Source organism: Rhinatrema bivittatum, chromosome 14, assembly GCF_901001135.1.
Source record: "Rhinatrema bivittatum chromosome 14, aRhiBiv1.1, whole genome shotgun sequence".
NCBI classification, from domain to species: domain Eukaryota; kingdom Metazoa; phylum Chordata; class Amphibia; order Gymnophiona; family Rhinatrematidae; genus Rhinatrema; species Rhinatrema bivittatum.
This window is the reverse complement of record NC_042628.1, coordinates 45,663,076-45,679,159: the sequence shown is the minus strand read 5'-3', so window position 1 is coordinate 45,679,159 and position 16,084 is coordinate 45,663,076. Positions and strand designations below refer to the sequence as shown.

General features: G+C 45.7%; 1 protein-coding gene across 2 annotated transcripts in view; it reads left to right on the top strand.

Moving 5' to 3' along the window:
* The window catches only part of LOC115075806 (mitochondrial import inner membrane translocase subunit TIM16-like), a 497,551-nt gene that overhangs the window by 432,083 nt on the left and 49,384 nt on the right, over nt 1–16,084 (top strand). For both annotated transcript variants that reach the window (XM_029576599.1, XM_029576597.1), the window contains exons 16-17: nt 4,306–4,481; nt 5,202–5,310. In XM_029576599.1, the coding sequence (XP_029432459.1) occupies nt 4,306–4,481; nt 5,202–5,310 (285 nt within the window). The remainder of the gene's footprint in view (nt 1–4,305; nt 4,482–5,201; nt 5,311–16,084) is intronic.

Below are 16,084 nucleotides of genomic sequence, written 5' to 3'. Positions count from 1 at the left end.
TCCATGCTGCAGCAGCTGTTGTTAAAACTCTGGAACTGCTCACACACACTTGGTTCCAGTGGATTTCGTTAAAAGATAGACATGGACGGCTGCCAGGCTGTGATGAGATTGTTGGCGGCAGATCTTCCATGTAGAGCTCCACTGTTTTAACACAGGCTGTGAGCGACACACCTGCTGGCCTGCAAATATAAAAATATATGCAGTATAAAAATAGTAACGAAGAGCTTGCGTAAATGTATATCCAAAAGTTTTAGGACCTATGAGATTGTTTTGTGGAATATAATTTACAATCTGTACCTTTTGCACAGTCTGACATTTTGGATCAAAAGATTGTCTCATCAGAGCATCACAGAATTCCTAATAAAGGGGCCTCTTTATTAAGTTGCAATAAGGGTATAACATGCAAATAACACTGTTTACCCCCAAATAACACTGTTTACCCCCAAACATGCTCTTGTTAAGATGAGCTGTTTTGCATGTGATTTGCCTGCTTAACTTTTGAAAATTGCATGCAAAGCAGCTCATTCCTAGGTAAATCAAGTAAAATGAATTTGCCCAAAAAAACACACAAGCCGCATTCATTCCTAGCAAGTTAGCTACAAAGCAAAAGGTGTAGCTAACTTTTCTGCCAGAGCATTGGGATGTTAATGCATATCCTGGAGGTCCAGGACAACATTTAAAGGGCCAGCAAAGGCCCTAACCTCCCCCTCCAAAGTGTAAAAATACCCTCCGGGGGTCTTGGAAGACAAACACCCAGCCTAAACCCAATGCCTGTTGAGGCAGACCCACATTAAAAAAAAATATATATAAATTACTTTCAGATGCCCCGAACCCCACCCAAACCCCTCTTCCTGAAATAAATAGCACCACGCGCCCCCCCCCCCCCCCCGGGTTCCAAATCCTGCCCCCTGCCCTCTCCTCAACATTCGAAGTAGTCCCTGGTGTCTAGTGGACCCCACCCCCACCTCTGAAACCCCCCCTTCCTTAAAAAATGTCCCTGCTCTTCTCAACCCAGTCCTCAGGGCCCACCCAGCCATTAGGTTTCTCAGGATATCCACAATGAATATGCATGAGAGATTTCTATACAGTGGAATCAGTGCACGCAAATCTATCTCATGCATATTCATTGTGGATATCCCGAAAACCTGACTGGTTAGGTGGGCCCCGAGGACTGGGTTGAGAAGCACTGGGCTAGTGGCCAAATCCTGGACCCTCCCATGCCTTTAGATGAAATCCCTAATGTCTACTGGGGCCCCAGGCGTCCCTTAGGCCTTAGTCCAGTCGATGCCATTTTCCAGAAGGCCTTTGCCCCTAATGTGATATGAGCAAGCACAGATTGGCACCATTTTAGAAAATAACATCGAGCAGCCCGGAATCGAGGGGGTGTTCTGGACCACCACTAGACACCAAGGATGTCTTCTCAAGGTATGGGGGGTTTTGGGTTTTGGAAAGTGGGCCACTAAGTTATTAGGTACTTTCTTTTACCTAAGGGGGGGGTCTGGAGATGGGGGTGCCACTAGACACCAGGGAATCTATTCTATGGATGGGAGGGGTCTGGGGAGGAGGGTGAAGGTTTGAGGTATCTTTGGGTGGTGGGTTTGAACTGGGAAAGGGATATTTTATTCAAAGGGGGAAGAGGGCGGGTCGTTGTCACACACCATTATTGTTTAGTGCAGGGCTACCTCCGCAGGCAACAGGAGGGTAAGTGGGGGTCTGCCAAGAGGATATTTTGGCAGGGGGCTGGGTTAGGGCCGATGCTAGCCCCTTGCAGAAGATGGCGGTGCCGTGTGAAGGGTGAATGGCCTCCATTTCCTCTGTCTCACAAGCACAGGCTCCTGAGGCTCCTGCATTCCTGTGCTTTGCTCTTCTCCATGCCCCACCCTCGGAGTTCTGCTTCCTTTCTCCATCCCTCGAGGTTGGGAATTCCTGGATCCTTGTCGCGTCTGCTCTGTGTAGCACAGAACAGGAAGCCTGGGTGTAAGCCTGCAGACAACTTTGCGCTGATTCACTAAAGCTTTTTTTTTCCCCCTCTGGGCACAGAATGGGATAAAGGCCTTGGTGAATCAGACCATTCATGTGTCCAGCTCTGAAAAAGCACATCTTTTGTCTAAAGACAGGGCAGGAAATTTCAAGGGGACAGACATGGCCTTTTACAACATTGCCTGCCTACCCTTTGGGGCGCTGCCAGGGACCTGTGACCTGGATGGGCCACTGTTGGAAACAGGATCCTGGGCTTGATGGACCTTTAGTCTGACCCAGTATGACAATTGCTTATGTTCTTAATACACGGGTATTAATGTGATGTCATGCGGATGTCACATTCGCGCATAAGTTTACCTGGACCAAGCAGAGGACAGAGTTGGGGAAGGTTTGGACTTGGCGCATACTTTTGGATTTATGAGTGTAAGCTTTCATGGAAAACGTATGTGGATGATTTAGCAGGTATAACTTCTGAAGTAGATAAGAAACATAGAAAGTGACAGCAGAAAAGGACCAAATGGTCCATCCAGTCTGCCCAGCAAGCTTATGGTAGCATCTGCTGTGCCTTACAGGTCACCCCTTACTTACTTTCCCAAACCGTCAGTCAGGACCCTTGTTGGTTGCTGTCAGAGTTCAATTCCCCGTTACCTCTTTTCCCACTGCCGTTGAAGCAGAGAGCAATGTTGGAGTTGCATAAACAGTAGGCTTCTTGGTTAAGGACAGTAACCGCCAGACCAGCAAGTCACTCCCATGCACTCTTTGCCTCATTCCCATCCTCTAGCCTTTAGGGATCCACAGTGTTTATCCCATGCCCCTTTGAACTCTTTCACCGTTTTTGTCTTCACCTCCTCCTCCGGAAGGGCATTCCAGACATTCACCACCCTCTCCCTGAAGAAATATTGGATGGGTTAATTTTCAGAGAGGACTTGTGCAAGTATGTTCGCATTTAAAATTTGGTGGCACCTAAGTGTGTATTTGCCCTTTTTTTTATTTTTTTTACAAGATTACTCCCTTATTCGTGAATTTTTCTAGCTATTTACATGGGTTGGCTTATTATAAAATTGCCTGGGAGTTGTGTGCATAAAAGGTTCACCACATCCTTTTATGTGCATAAAAAAGAGGTGTTGGGCGGGCAGAATTGGGGTGGACTTTGGATTTAGGTGCACTTGATTTTAAACGGTATCCGTGTAAATTTGCACGCGCACGTTAACACGTTGCAGAGAGCAGGCGTGAGTTTGTGCGCGCCCCCTTGGCGGAATTTTCAAAGGAAACCTGTGCACCTCGGTTCACCTTGAGAATCGGTGCATAACGTACGCTCCTTGCTGCTGCGATGATACGCAGTTATCCTCCGAGAGGGTCATTTTTCTAACAGCCTGAGTAGGGCTGAGGTTTGCAAGCAGTGGGATACGCACGGTCACGCCCGCTTGGGAGCTGCTGTGAGTGTGCGCACGGGTACATTTCCACGCACACTTTAGAAAATTGTGAGACTGGTTTCCTCACCCCAGCTCTGCCCCCAAGAAGAGTAAAAACGCACATGAAATCTCCTTATGTGCCCAACCCCCCCAGGGCAGTTTTCTGATAACCCATTTATGCGCACGATACCACCTTTTATGCACGTAAATGTTTTACAAAATCAGAAAGGAAAAAAAATTCAACAGAAATACCTGGGCGAGCAAAAACTTCCACATACAATGCTAAGGGGCTTGTGCTTGATCTGTCAACGTAGCCTTGGGCAGGAGACTCGGATTCGGTTCCATGGGGACGGCAGAAGTTAGGAAGATCAGAAAAGTGATGAGCTTGGGCCCAGAGAGAGGATGAAGGTTGAAGGGCCACGTGCCCCAGGATTGAATTCTGATGGCAGGAGATGGTAATGAAAGGCTCAGGCTCGGACGGAGGGAAGGAGTCCAGTCCAGTTCAGCCTCCAGCCAGAAACTTCCTGGAACATAGAGTAATAGATAATTTTTTTTTTTTTTTAAGCTATGTGTCACTGGTCCTAGGAACTGTGGACTTCCTCCCTCTGCAGTGGCCTGAGTTCTGGCTTGATATCAGGAGCTTTAAGCTTCCCTCGCTGCAGTGTCCTGACAGTGCTGGCTGATCCCCCCCTGAGCTTCTCACCTCTGCAGTGCCCTGACAGCTGGCTGATACCAGGAGGAATGATATTTAGCCCAACTTCTTCTGCTCCTTTTCCTCCTGGGTGCTTAGTGCTTCCTCTACTGCGTCAAGATGCCATTGTTCTTTGCTGTCTGTCCTACTCACCTCACATGAGCTGGATCTGACCTTCACCCTGCGGTGCTGCTCTCCTCTTCCTTATATTCTCCGCTTTAGGCCCCAGTTCAAAGTTTCGTCACGCACAGGGCACGCTGCTTCACCGGGAATTGCACATCACCAATCTGAAGGGCCTGAACCTCACCACCCCTGGGGAGTGCGATGGCTTCTGCCTGAACCGTCAGCGGGTCGCTCTCCCACTGCTGTCTGCCGGAGCGCAAGTTGCTGTCCTAGAGGTAATGAATCGCCAGGCTTTTCCTTTACCCTCCTGCAGATGGCGCTCGCAGCATGCCAGCGGGGTGTCTCCCGTCCCTTCATCACTCAGAACATGGTACAGGAGTAAAGCGGTGCCTTTTCAGGGTCCATCTATACAGTGTACGCTGCTCTGGTAAATCAACACCATTTTGATCTTTCAGAACCATTAGCAAACATGAAACACGAGTTTACCTGCATAGATGGCACAGGGTGTGGGCACATAAGAGTGTGCACATAATCCAATTTCACGCATACTTTTATGCGCCCAAAAGAGAGATACTCACAGGTGGGGTAGGGGGCACAGAGTTGGGATTTATGCCCATACTTCTGATTTTAAAAAGGGTATCACGTAAGTTAACACGCACAAGTTACGCTCTGCACAGGGGAGACGTAATTTTTTTTCTGGTAAGTTTCTGCCTGTTATTTTGGATACTTTTGAAAGCGAGCTTATGCGCATAAGTTCTCTGTGAATGTTGGCATAACCTATGTATTTCTGAAATGCCTCGGTTTCGCAGGTTGTTATAAAATTACACCCCCCCCCCCCCCCATTTGTGTAGCGTGACCATCTTTTCAGTGTTGCTGGTGCAGTGCACGCTGCTCTGGCAACCTTGTGTCAAGTGATTGGGGTGTGAAAGTCTGTGAGGGCAGAATAAGTTGGCAAGTCCCTCTAACCCCAGTTTATTTGTCTTACTTGCCTGTAGCTCTCCAGGCCAGGCCGTCTCCCGGACACCTCGATGCCAACAATCCAGAATAGCTCGGCGGTGGCCGATATCTGCTGGGACCCCTTTGATCTCCACCGTCTTGTAGTTGGTAAGGAGTCTGTCTGTCAGCACGGCTAAGAGTGCATAAAATACAAACACTTCTTATTGCAGTGGGCTAAGTGCAATGCATAAACGAGTGCTGAAGGGGATTGTGGTTAACGTTCGATATGTGTCTGCTATAGAGGACCGTGGAGGATGTGTATACACGTTGCTGCCACTGGGTATTAAGGTGAGTGAGGCTGACGGCATGACGGGATGGGTTTCTTCAGGGGCTGACGTTGTATGCATGTGCTGCTTGCAGAGAGAGGGCCCCTCCGCCGCCACGATGCTGGGTACCGTATTAGGAGACAGCACCCAGGAAAGGGAGCTTTGTGTCACTGTGGACAGGGCGCTGACATCCTCAGCTCAGCGTGCGACAGCATTTAAAAAAGCAAATGGTGAGGAATGGAGAACAGAACAGAGAATATCATAATGCTTCTGTATAGATCTGTGGTGCGACCGCACTTTGAGTATTGCATTCAGCTTGCCTCATCTCAAAATCGTTAAAAGTGGAACTAGAAAAGCTACAGAGAAGGGCGACAAAAGGGGTAAAGGGGATGAAAAAAAGGGGAGGAGAGGGGATTAAGGCAGAGGTTTATAAAATCATGAGTGGGGTGGAAGAGAGAAGTAGGGAATGGTTATTTACTCTTTCAGATAGTACAAGGACAAGGGGACGATCCATGAAACTAAGGGGTAGCAGATGCAAAACAAACTGGAGAAAGTATTTTTTCACCCAGCGCACACTGGTGCTGTAGAGTTTGTTGCTGGTGGATGTGGTCAAGGCATCTCGCATAGCTGAGTTTTTAAAAAGTATTTGGACAAGTTCCTGGAAGAAACGTCCATAAACAATTACTAGCCTGGTAGACTTGGGGAAAGGCAGCGCTTATCTCTGGGAGTGGGTAACAAGAAATGGTTCTGCGTTTTGGGATCTGCCGGGTACTTCCTAGAGATCTGGATTGGCCACTGTCAGAGACAAGATGCTGGGCCCGATGGTCCCTTGGGTCCATCCCAGCATAGAACTTCTTATCTTCTTAGCTAGGTACATCTGTTACATTTTGTTCAGAGCTCTAATATTTTTTCCCGTCACCTAACATAAAAGCACAGAAGATGTCAGGAGAAAAGGACCACTTAGCCTGTCCACTCTGCCCATTTGTGGCCTACCTGCCTGCCTATTAATGAGTGGAACTAAAATACAAGGATGAGAACGTAACACCACTCTCCTCATGACAGATATAGCCATTCAAATGCTGGGATTGACATTACAACCACGATCTCCTGATACATTCCAGTGGGTATCCAGTGACCAGTACTGAGAACTGGGTACATTTGACTCAACAGTTGTGCCATCCAGTGATGGTTCAGATGGCCTTGATAGTGTATGCACTGTTCTTGGTGAAAGCATCTGTTTGGAGGCTGAAACCATCGGTTGTTCTGATGATATTTCTGGCTCATGGTCTCCAGGTTCAGCATGACAAAACCAGTCTGACCATTGGATATTCTTGCACTGTGCAAAAATAGCTAGTACCCTCTTTGTTCCATAGCTGTAATTTTACATGAAGACTGAGTCATTCTTTTCAAACTGTTATGGTGTCTTGGATGACTGCACCTCAACAGTAAAATCTTACTTCAAGATCTGTAGTCCACTCTACATGTAAGCACTCTAAGCAAGTCTAAGACAGTGGTTCATAAGCATCGACCCTGGACTTCCCCATTGCAGTTCATAGTGTAACATGCCGTGCAATTTAGCTGACTTGATTTCCTATCTCCTTAAGTCAGTGCTTCTGAAGCCAGTCCTCAGGGCACACCTAACCAGTCAAGTTTTCAGGATATCCATAATGAATATGTATGAGATAGATTTGCATGCACTTTTTCCATTGAGGCCGATGCAATACAGTGCGCTCAGCTGAGCGCACTGTATAACTCGGACGTGGGTTAAATAGACGCTAATCCATCTCTTAATGCAATAGGGGGATTAGCGCCTATTTAACTCGCATTAAAAAAAAAAAGTGTGTGTCTCAGACACACATTTTGCTCTCAGATATTAACGCCTGCCAGTAAACTCTGTGTTGGTTTTCATAACTGGCCGTCTGCCAGTAATGAAAAAGGACGCCCACTTTCCGCGCTTTTTATTGCATCGGTCCTATTGTGTGCAAAGCTATCTCATGCATATTCATTGTGGATATCCTGAAACACTGACTGGCTAGATGTGCCCCAAGGACTGCCTTAAGTGATCTCTTCGAATAAATCTTTGGTGTTTGTACCATTTACTCAGCTTGATTATTTCACTCAGGCTGAAAAAGCACAAGGACTGCTTGACAAATCAGATTTAATTTCACAAATGTCTTCAGTTCTTCAGACACGAGTCCATTATCCAACAGGATGATTGAAATTCCATGTCTTGCACCGTGGCATAATGTGATGTCATCCTGACCAGGTCGTCTTCTTACCACTTGACTGTGATAGCACTTGCTTTGAACTATTCCCGCAAAATCAAATTCTAGACTTGCACATAGCTTCATTGTGACCACCTATGGAGGAGGTGATATTCAAGAAGGCCCAACAGACTTAAGAGAAGGAAAAGGAAAACCTTTTCAATAAAGAAAATGCAAAACTGGACAAGAGTGTACGAGATAAGGAGGTGGAGCTGTGGTTGGAAAGGGCTTTGAAAATTTTTAGAAGAAAATTGAAGACTTTTTATTTTATGAAAACATTTAATTAATTTTAATGTGTTTGTTATGTTGTATAGAATGATTGTCTTATCATGATTTTTATGGCTGTATAGTTGTAAACGGCGCTGAACCATTTGTTTGGAAATCAGTGGCATATAAAATTTAAAAATAAAATAAAGAACAATTAACTGATCTCTCTCTCTCTCTCTCTCTATATATATATATATATATATATATATATATATATATATATGAATTATATTAGGATATCAAGAAGACTACCTAGACAAAGAGGGCTTAGAAACATCACTTCTCATACTTTTAACCATAAAGTCAATATTCAAAGGGTTTGTCTGGGTAACTTTTGGAGTTTTGTGGCCAAATACCAAGATTTGAATATTTTCCCTGCACAAAATTTAGCCGAGTACAAAGAAGCTATACTAGCAGCATTCCATGGCTGCGGCTAACTTACTCACTTGCCAGATTCATCAGTATTGACCTTATTTTTAAGAAAAGCTCTGGATCAAAAGAAAGTATAAACAGCATCTTGGTAAGTAACTCAGTGTTTACAAGGGTACTTTAAATAAAAAAACATTGCCCCGGTTTGAATTACTTCCTAATGAAAATCTATGAAATTTTTCCACCCGACTTGCATACCACGGGCTAGATCTGGAAAACCCCTAATTTTCTGATTCAAAAAAACAATAAATCCTGTTTTCTTAAAGAGAAACTTCAAAATTAATTTTCTGTCAGGTGCTAAATATGAAAGTAACAAGCAAAGTAGCTTTCCCCAGATCAGTTTCATCATTAAGTTGCGACTCTTGTGTTATGTTAACCAATGTTCAAGCTCCTAGAGCCTCAGGTGAGATTTTACCCTCAAAATAAAGCAAATAGTCAGCCGTAGCAATAGGTAGGGTGGCTTCCTTTAGTAACTGTAATACTCGTGCTAATATCTCTTGAATAAATCCACGGGCAGCACATTTTTCCAGTACTGAAAAATACATGAACCTCAAATTCCAGATTTTATAGAGTTTTCTATTTTGTGATTCACTGCAGGACTTTCATTAATCAAAGCAGAGTTAAGCATTTGCATTTCAACCACTTGATCCACAGACTTCTGGATTTTATCAGATGAAAAGGCCAACATTTTTAGTCTGTTCAGCAAAGTTAGTAGCCAAAGTAAGCACCACAGAAGTAAGGTTATTTACCTTGGAGGGCATTTCATTCTAGCGCTCCAGACTTCTTTCAGAGTGGTGTCGATTGCAGACTCAAGGATGCTTACGCTTGCCACATTGTTGGATCCAACACCTGACAAGGCTGCCCCTGACCTGCCCAAATCTCTCACCGAGAGCCAGAACCACAGTATCCTGACAGGGAGCCAATTACGTCTACCCTTGGCCATCCAAGCATATCTCCCAGGTCCAGATTCATCACTGGGGCAGCCTTTGCTCCTTTTGCCGCTGGGGATCTCACGCAGAGTCGCAATGATATTAGAAGCAGAAGGAGAGTGGTCTCACAGGTTGCACTGGTGGAATACAAAGTATGAGGCTAGTAAATTCTGGCCTGAAGGAAATGCCATGCTGTGGTTTCCTTCTGCTAATGAAATCCAGCTGTTGACTGCTGAAGTTACCAAGTGAACCAGTGGTCCAAATACCAGCTGAGATGGCGTATCCAGGGAGTCTCCCTGATTACGCACAGTTTTACATGTATTGCATTTCTTCATCGTTATGTTAAGTTTCATCGTTTATTCCTGGCCACCAGATGAAAATTATAGCTCAGGTGTAGGCAACTTTGACCCTGGAATGTCACAAACAGGTCTGGTTTTCAGGATGAGGTATATTTGCATGCACTGCCCTCACTGTATACAGATATCTCATGCATGTTCATTGTAGATATCCTGAAAATTTGAGCTGTTTGTGGCACCCCAGGACCGGAATTGCCTAGCCCCGTTGTAGCTAAAGTTTTCCTACTTATGATGCCAGTATGCACACTGTGTAGAACTTGCCAGAAGAATGACCTTTCCTTCTCTTGGGATGACGGCACTGCTTCCCCAAAGAAAACATCTTTCGCATGCAGACAGTTTGCATTAAAAAGCAATAAAAGGCTCACGCTTTTTCCAGAATATTTTCCAGAATATGGAAGACTGTCTCTTCCATATTCTGCTGAGGGTACATGGCAAGTTCTGGACCTTTGAGGCCATTCTTGCCATATTGATTGTGTATGGGGACAGTTCTGGCATTATTTTCGGCATCAGAAGTTCAGATGGTGGCAGAATATCAAGTTCTTGACACTTCACTGACATTTCAAGGCATTGACAAATATTACTGAAACCCAGGGCAGTAGGCTGCTGTTGTCATATGCATTCAGCAAAAACCTCCAACAGAAGATTCAGGAAGTCATCACATTTTTATATCTCCTCCTTTCTTAGAGAAACAGACAGAAATAGTATATACTGTACCTCCACTGTCAGCCTGTTAAACAGCCATGCACACCCTTTACATGATGCAGAAGCCAAAAATAAAGCCACATTGCAAAGCAAATTATACAAAGTGCAATATTGTGAGAGAATGCTAAACCTAAAATTTACCCCAAGGGCATTGTATTTACCAGAGATGTGCAAAGCCCGAATCTTTTGGCTCGGGCTTCGATTTCGGCCCATCGCAGGAAATTTCGTTTTTCCCGCGGTTCGGGCTTTTGTTTTTTGTGGGGACCCGAAAGTTTGGGAAAAATTCCTTCGGTTTTCGGGGTCCCCGAACCAGGATGAATTAGGCAATCTCGAATTAGGCAATTTCGTCCAAAACAATTGCACATTCCTAGTATTTACTGCTTTCTGCCCTAAGATACATAAAGTGTTCAATACATGCAACTTCAAAGAACTGATTTCTCCAATGGTAAAATGTTGCTTCCGTCGGTTTCAGACGGCTTCGACCTCTGTGCCTCACCTTTCTTCCTTCTCTCTCTTCAAACCTTGGGAAGATGGCTGCCGCCGCATCTTCATGCCGCTCTCTCCGGCGTCCCCGGAACGGCAACGGTGTTTGCCATGGATTTCCTGAGGGCTCCTAGGGTGCGCACGCCACCCATGTCTTTATCCACGTCATGGCGGGAACCTCGGGGGCGTCCCCTCTGAGTGACGTCATGACATCCGGGTATTTAGCCTGCCCTTCGTTTGCTAACAAACTGAGTTAGCAAGGATTGGACTGCTTCCGGTGTAAGCTGCTCTACCGCTTCCTGGCTGCCGCAGGAAGCCTTCTCTCTGCCCTTCGGGGTAATTCATCGTTAACCTGGATGCCCGCTCCTCGGGGGCCCTTATGCTCTCTTACAGGTACCAATCTGGGACATCGGGTACTCGCTCCTCGAGGGCCTGCTCTCCCTACTCTGGTGCCTTTCTGATCTACTTCTGCCTGCCAGGATTTTCATCAATACAGCTATCTACTTCAGTGAGAAACTAACCCTGTCAGTCTGTCTCACCTTCTGCTTCAGCACTCAGTCTGCTTCCGGGACTTTCCTCTTCTACTCTGCGCTGCCTACCATCTACTCGAGTGTGGGACTGGTCTCCTCTGCTGAGGACCCCTGGACTGCTTCTACTAAGTTACCTCACTGCTGCCCCTTCTGGGAGGTACCACCGAGCTGTATAATAAATACAAATTCTCTGAGTTTGCGTGTATCGAGTCTAGCCTAGTATTGCGGCTCCTCACGGGGCTCCTCCCCATGGGCGTGTCCATCACCGCACTACCCAAGAATCCACTTCTACACTTCAAAATCATAACATAAAGTGGGAGGGGTTGGCGTTCGGAATATAGTAATTGGAAATCAAGCTGTCAGCATCATCTGAGAGATCGTGCCCTTTACACTGGGCCAAGGCAGGCATCCCCTCCTCCCCACTAAGGAGTTATCCCATGTCCCGTTATGTGAGATGCAATAACCTTCCACCAAAACCTCTGAATCTTTGGGCAAGTTGTCAGGTTATTGGGGCCAGCTGCATGAAAGCCACTCCATTCCAGGATTTCACATCTGGGCTTGATTTTAAGGATACATTTTAACAAAAAGCAAGTACCTCCCGGCTTACATTTACAGGGTTAGGCATCAGATTACAGGTCCCTTCTCCACAGTTAACAAGAAAATTCAGGTTTAGAATTAATTTAGGAAGATTCAGAAAGCAATTTACAGTTCAGTTCAATTCAGATTAGATTAACAGAAGAATTTGTTACTTCACCTAACAGGCATCACAGATATAAAACAAACTAGGGTTTCTAGGTTCTAGGTTCACAGGTGCAGAACAAGGTGCAGAACGAGGCAGGGTGTGTGGGTTCAAAGCTTGGCTTGGTCCTCAGCCCTCAGATTACCAAGAGCACACTCTTGTTCCCAGCAACCCCTTATAAATCCTTGAGGACAAATCTGAATCCTCTGCGGGGGGGCTTGGGAGAGCAGGCAAGCTTTTTCTGCTCACTGTTTCCACTTGTATCAGAGACAAAACTTCTGCCTTTCCCCACAGCAGCCCACCAGCTCAAGTTCTTTTAAGTCCAACACGCATGCACTTGTGCTCTGTGATGTCTGGATTTCCTCCAGCGCCCATAGCTAGACAGAGAGGATAACTTTCAAAGCTGCTCACGCATGCCCGTATACGAACGTATATGGGTGCACGTAAGGTTGCTCCAGTATTTTATAACCTGCATGCAAACGATACGCCAAGTATAATAAAAAATCCTAAGCTAATTCCAAATTGTTTAGCTAGACCCATCACAGATATTGTTAACCTTTCTCTCGTACAAGGTTTCCTTCCAAATTCACTTAAATGTGCGGTTGTTAAACCAGTTCTAAAAAAGCCACATTTGGATCCATCAATTTTATCTAATTACAGGCCCATCTCCATTTTACCTTTCCTTACTAAAATTATAGATAAAATAGTTAATTTACAACTTTCGGAATTCATAGAGAACCAAAACATTCTTCTACCTGCTCAACATGGCTTTAAGAAAGGCCGTAACACTGAATCGTTACTAATTACTCTGATTGATACAGTCCATCGTGGATTCGACAAAGGAACCTCTTTTATCTTGATTCTTTCGGACATCTCTGCTGCGTTTGACTTGGTCAATCACAAGATACTTCTCCATAGACTAAAAGAAATTGGTATCAATGGTAATATCCTGCAATGGTTTTACTCTTTTCTCTCTAATCAATCCTTCAAGGTATCTTAGAATAACAAAACTTCAGATCTCATACCTCTTCCACAAGGAGTCTCCTCGGCTCTTCCCTCTCACCTACCCTCTTCAACATTTACATGCTCCCTTTATGCCACAATCTTAATAAAATAGGCCTTTCATACTTCCTTTATGCTGACTATGTTCAAATATTGCTATCAATTAAAGACAACATCAACAATACATTTTCTCAATGGGAACTAGATCTGTTTGATATAAACAACATCCTATCTCAAATGGCGCTGTCCCTTAATCAGAATAAAACAGAGTTTCTTCTTTTGTCCAACAAGTTACCACCACCCTCCATAGATTCCACAGTATTGCTCAAATCTAAAATATCTACGTCAGTTCGGGACCTTGGGATCACCTTAGATAAGGAGTTGAACTTTAAAATTCACATTAAAAATCAAATTAAAGAAGGTTTCTATAAACTTCAAATTCTGAGAAAACTAAAACCTTTACTTCACCCCCCAGACTTTAGAACAGTTCTACAATCCTTACTTTTCACAAAATTAGACTATTGCAACTCCGTTTTAATAGGCTTGCCGGCGGCCACCATTAAACCCCTTCAGTTGCTACAAAACGCTGCTGCAAGATCCTTAACAAATTGTAGAAAATTTGAACATATTACACCAATTCTTAAGCAGTTACATTGGCTTCCCATTTCATTCAGGTCACAGTACAAGATCATTATGCTTGTTCATAAAGCTTTATATAATGATTACTCCTCTTGGTTACAAAAACCCCTTTATCAATGTATTTCCACTAGAAATCTCTGTTCAGCAGACACGGGGTTACTGTCAATTCCTTCCAACAAAGAAATTCACAAAACAGCCACTAGGAAAGGGGCTGCTTCTATAATAGGTCCTAATTTATGGAACTCTCTACCATCTTCTCTAAGATCTACATCTTCCTTTTAGAAAAAGCCTTAAAACTGGCTTTTTTTTAAAGCTTTCCCCCAACAAATTTAATGTGTAACATCCCCATTCTATAATTTCCTTTTTTCTTTAGAAACAAAGAATGTTTTAGAGCAATAGGTTCCTGTTTATATAGGTCTAATTTTTAATCTATGTTGTTTTTTAATTTGATATTTAATTTGATATTTAATGTTTTAACTATCTACTAGATAAATGAAGCTTGACCGACGTGTCGCAAATGCGCAGTAGAGACCAACTCTACCGCGCATGAGCGGGCAGCACGTCGGTCAGAGCTTGCCAGTAACCAAAATGGCGCGGCGAGGAGCACGAGCAGTAGCAGCGGCTGCGCGCGCGCGGGAGGGAGGGACCTCCCCCAGAGATCTTCCGTCTGCGCCATCCGAAGGGGTTGTGAATGAGGGGAGGGAGGAGAGAGTGACTGAGGGGAGGGGGAGGAGGGAGGAGAGAGTGACTGAGGGGAGGGGAGGAGGGAGGAGAGAGTGACTGAGGGGAGGGAGGAGAGAGTGGAGGAGAGAGTGACTGAGGGGAGGGAGGAGAGAGTGGAGGAGGGGGGAGGGGAGAGAGTGACTGAGGGGGAGGGGGAGGAGAGTGAGGGGAGGGGGGGAGGGAGAATGAGGGATAAGGAAATGGACTGAAAAAAAAAGGTTAATGTAGCCCGTTGTTACGGGCTTAACGGCTAGTTTATTATATTCTGTCCTCAAAAGTGTATTTGATGACAATTCTGTTCTGTGTAAACTGATGTGATATTCTGAATTGAATGTTGGTATAGCAAAACAAAAATAAATAAATATACCAGTACATAGGTGCACAAACAAGCCACGCATATTCAGACTTATCTGGATTAAGTTCCGATTTATCCGGTTAAGTAGCGGTAAAGCCACTACTTAGCCAGGTAAGTCTGAAAAGTGCTACTAATCCAGCTATCTGATTTAGCCAGATATATAGTGCTTTTTAGACTTAGCTGGATAGTAGTGCTTTTTTTTAGACTTAACTGGCTATCTTACTTAACTGGCTATCTTACATACGGCTCGATACAGTAAGGCCGCGGTAAAAACAGTGCGGCAGTGTCAGGTGCACCCTTCCTCCCCGCACCCACAGTTCTCTTCACTAACTCCCCGATACTCTCCTCTAATTGCATGCAAATGCATGCCGCGGCTGTGAAGCGTTAGGGAAGGGTTATGCCCGCGCAACCCATTTTACTGTATAGGCGCTGTAACAGCGCCTATACAGTAACCTGGGTGCGCTGGTACCTGTCATTTCAAATGACATTTGAAATGACAGGCACCAGGAAGTGTAAAAAAGTGTAAAAAAGTGTAAAAAACAAAAAACCTGTGTGTTATATAAAAAAAATGTTAAATACCTGTCGGAGGGCCGTGGGTCCAGGCGGCCGGTGGGCGGCGGGCAGCCATCAGCGGCATCCGGTAGTCCCTTCTCCCGATTTCGCACGGGCGGGTCGGCAGTGGGGGGGGTGGGGGGCGCCATCAGCGGCATCCGGTAGTCCCTTCTCCCGATTTCGCACGGGCGGGTCGGCAGCGGGGGGGGGGGGCGGGCAGCCATCAGCGGCATCCGGTAGTCCCTTCTCCCGATTTCGCACGGGCGGGTCGGCACCGGGGGGGCGGCAGCAGGATCCGGGAGCGGCGGGTAGGCAGCAGGGGGTCCGGGGGGCAGCGGCAGCAGGATCCAGCGTGTTCGATCGGGCAGGCAGGTAGGTGGCAAAATAAAGATGGCCGCCTGCACGGGAAAAGCGTGCAATTGGCCGCTGAAGACGTGACGTCACACCCCGTGACGCCAAACGTCGTGACGTCACGTCTTCAGCGGCCAATTGCACGCTTTTCCCGTGCAGGCGGCCATCTTTATTTTGCCACCTACCTGCCTGCCCGATCGAACACGCTGGATCCTGCTGCTGCTGCCCCCCGGACCCCGCTGCTGCCGACCCGCCCGTGCGAAATCGGGAGAAGGGACTACCGGATGCTGCTGAT